The 2783-nt window shown below is 64.8% G+C and overlaps 1 protein-coding gene across 1 annotated transcript in view; it reads left to right on the top strand.

The window, feature by feature from the left end:
• Positions 1-2116: 2116 nt before the first annotated feature.
• The window catches only part of DOK2 (docking protein 2), a gene marked incomplete at its 3' end in the record, with an annotated part of 3740 nt that continues 3073 nt past the window's right edge, over positions 2117-2783 (top strand). Inside the window, exon 1 of the mRNA XM_057388248.1 lies at positions 2117-2298. Within this exon, the coding sequence (XP_057244231.1) occupies positions 2236-2298 (63 nt within the window). The remainder of the gene's footprint in view (positions 2299-2783) is intronic.

Here is a 2783-nt window from a genome sequence, read left to right as displayed (position 1 = left end):
TCCCCAATTCCCACCATCCCCACGGCTCCCCTGCCCGCACTGGGAGCACTGGTTTGGACTGGGATTCCGGGCACGGGCACAGCTGGGGGGTTGTGACCCCATGGGCACCCCCGCACTGCCTCTGGACCCATTGCCCAGGTGAGAAAAACCGGGCAGGGCCATGGCGGGGCTGACCAGTGCCCGGTGTCCAGTGTCCAGTGTCCAGTGTCCAGTGTCCAGTGCCCGGTGTCCAGTGCCCGGTGACCAGTGCCCGGTGTCCAGTGCCCGGTGTCCAGTGCCCAGTGCCCGGTGTCCTGCCCAGAGTCCTCCACCCCTGCCCAGTGTCCAGTGCCCAGTGCCCGGTGTCCGGTGCCCGGTGTCCAGTGCCCGGTGACCAGTGCCCGGTGTCCAGTGCCCGGTGTCCAGTGCCCAGTGTCCAGTGCCCGGTGACCAGTGCCCGGTGTCCGGTGCCCGGTGTCCTGCTCAGTGCCCAGTGTTTCACCCAGTGTCCAGTGCCCGGTGTCCAGTGCCCAGTGTCCAGTGGCCACCCAGTGGCCAGTGTCCTGCCCCAATGTCCTGTCCGATTCTCAGTGCCCGGCCCCATTCCTGGTGTCCAGTGTCCAGTGTCCAGTGCCTAGTGCCCAGTATCCTGCTCAGTGCCCAGTGTCCGGTGTCCAGTGTACCACTCAGTGCCCAGTGTCCAGTGCCCCAATGTCCTGCCCAATTCTCAGTGCCCGGCCCCTTTCCTGGTGTCCTGTGCCCAGTGTCCAGTGCCTCGTACCAGTGTCCAGTGTCCTGCCCAGAGTGCCCCAACTGTGCCCAGTGCCCCGTGTCCAGTGTCCAGTGTCCCACGCAGTGCCCAGTGCCCTATACCAATGTCCAGTGCCCCATTCCTGGTGCCCAGTGTCCAGTGCCCAGTGTCCAGTGTCCAGTGCCCAGTGTCCCACTCAGTCCCCAGTGTCCTGCCCCAATGTCCTGCCCAATTCTCAGTGCCCGGCCCCATTCCTGGTGTCCAGTTCCCAGTGTCCAGTGCCCAGTGTCCCACCCAGTGCCCAGTGTCCTGCCCAGAGTCCTCCACCCCTGCCCAGTGTCCCGTGTCCAGTGTCCAGTGCACAGTGTCCCACCCAGTGCCCAGTATCCTGCCCAGAGTCCCCCACCTGTGCCCAATGTCCTGCCCAATTCCTGGTGTCCAGTGCCCAGTGTCCAGTGCCCAGTGTCCAGTGCCCAGTGTCCAGTGCCCAGTGCCCTATATCAATGTCCAGTGCCCAATTCCTGGTGTCCAGTGCCCAGTGTCCCACCCAGTGCCCAGCGCCCTGCCCAGTGTCCCCAGCAGCGCAGGGTGGCACCCGGGCGTGTCCCGCAGTGCCACACCCACCTGTCCGGCGGTGCCACGCCCGTGTCCCCGTCCCCGCCTGGGGACACACAGGAAGCCGCCGCCAGCGCAGGAAGCGGCGGAGCGACAACCGAGCGCGACACGAGCTGAGCTGGCCCCGGTGACACCGCGGGGCGGGGGGGACACGGCCCCCGGGACCCCCGGGGGACACTCCGGAGACACCGGATATTCCGGACACTCCGGACACACCAGACACGGCTGGACACACCTGACACTTCGGACACACGGGACACACCGGAGACACCGGAGACACTGGACACACGGGACACACTGGACACTCTGAACACATCGGACATGGCTGGACACGCCTGACACTCCGGACACACCGGACACATCGGACACACGGGACACACCGGACACACGGGACCCCCGGGGGACACTCCAGACACTCCGGACACTCCGGACACGTCGGACACTCCGGACACACCGGAGACACTGGACACACGGGACACTCCAGACACGGCTGGACACGCCTGACACACTGGACACTCTGAACATACCGGACACATCGGACACTCGGACACTCTGAACATACCGGACACTCCGGACACTCGGACACTCTGAACATACCGGACACTCCGGACTCTCCGGACACTCCGGACACTCAGAACATACCGGACACTCCGGACACGCCGGACACTCCGGACACTCTGAACATACCGGACACTCCGGACACGCCGGACACTTGAACACTCCGGACACTCCAGACACTGAACACTCCAGACACTCCGGACACTCGGACACTCGGGACACTCTGAACGCTCCGGACACTCCGGACACTGAACACTCCAGACACTCCGGACACTCCGGACACTCCGGACACTCGGACACTCCGGACACTCGGACACGCCGGACATGCCGCGATGGAGGAGGCGGTGGTGAAGCAGGGCGGGCTCTACCTGCAGCTGCAGCAAACCTTCGGGAAGGTCAGGGAGGTTCGGGGGGTCCTGGAGGGGATTTGGGGGGTCCCAGAGGGGGTTTGGGGGTCCCGGAGGGGGTTTGGGGGTGAATCCCATGGGAATGGGGTGACCCCACCTGCTGCATGTCCAGCAGAGGGGACGGGCAGGGGGACGGACAGGGGGACGGGAGGTGCTGGGGACACTTTGTAGGGACCCCCAAGAGAAGCTCTGGAGAGCTGAGGGGTGACAGATGTGACCCCCAAAGCCGGGCTGTGACAGGTGCCATCCCCAGAGTCACATTGGGTGACAGATGTGACCCCCAAAGCTGTGTTGGGTGACAGATGTGACCCCCCAGACCCACAGTGGGTGACAGATATGGGCCCTCCCCAGAGCCATGGGGTGACAGATGTGACACCAGAGCTGTGTGGGTGACAGAAGTGACCCCAAAGCCCCGTTTGGTGGCAGTGCCAGCTGTGTGGGTGACAGAAGTGACCCCAAAGCCCCATTTGGTG

The sequence above is a fragment of the Malurus melanocephalus genome, unplaced genomic scaffold (genome assembly GCF_030028575.1).
Source record: "Malurus melanocephalus ecotype Western Australia unplaced genomic scaffold, MMel_1.1 scaffold_1706, whole genome shotgun sequence".
Classification (NCBI taxonomy): domain Eukaryota; kingdom Metazoa; phylum Chordata; class Aves; order Passeriformes; family Maluridae; genus Malurus; species Malurus melanocephalus.
Note: the sequence above shows the minus strand (reverse complement) of the source record. Positions and strands in the feature narration are given on the sequence as shown.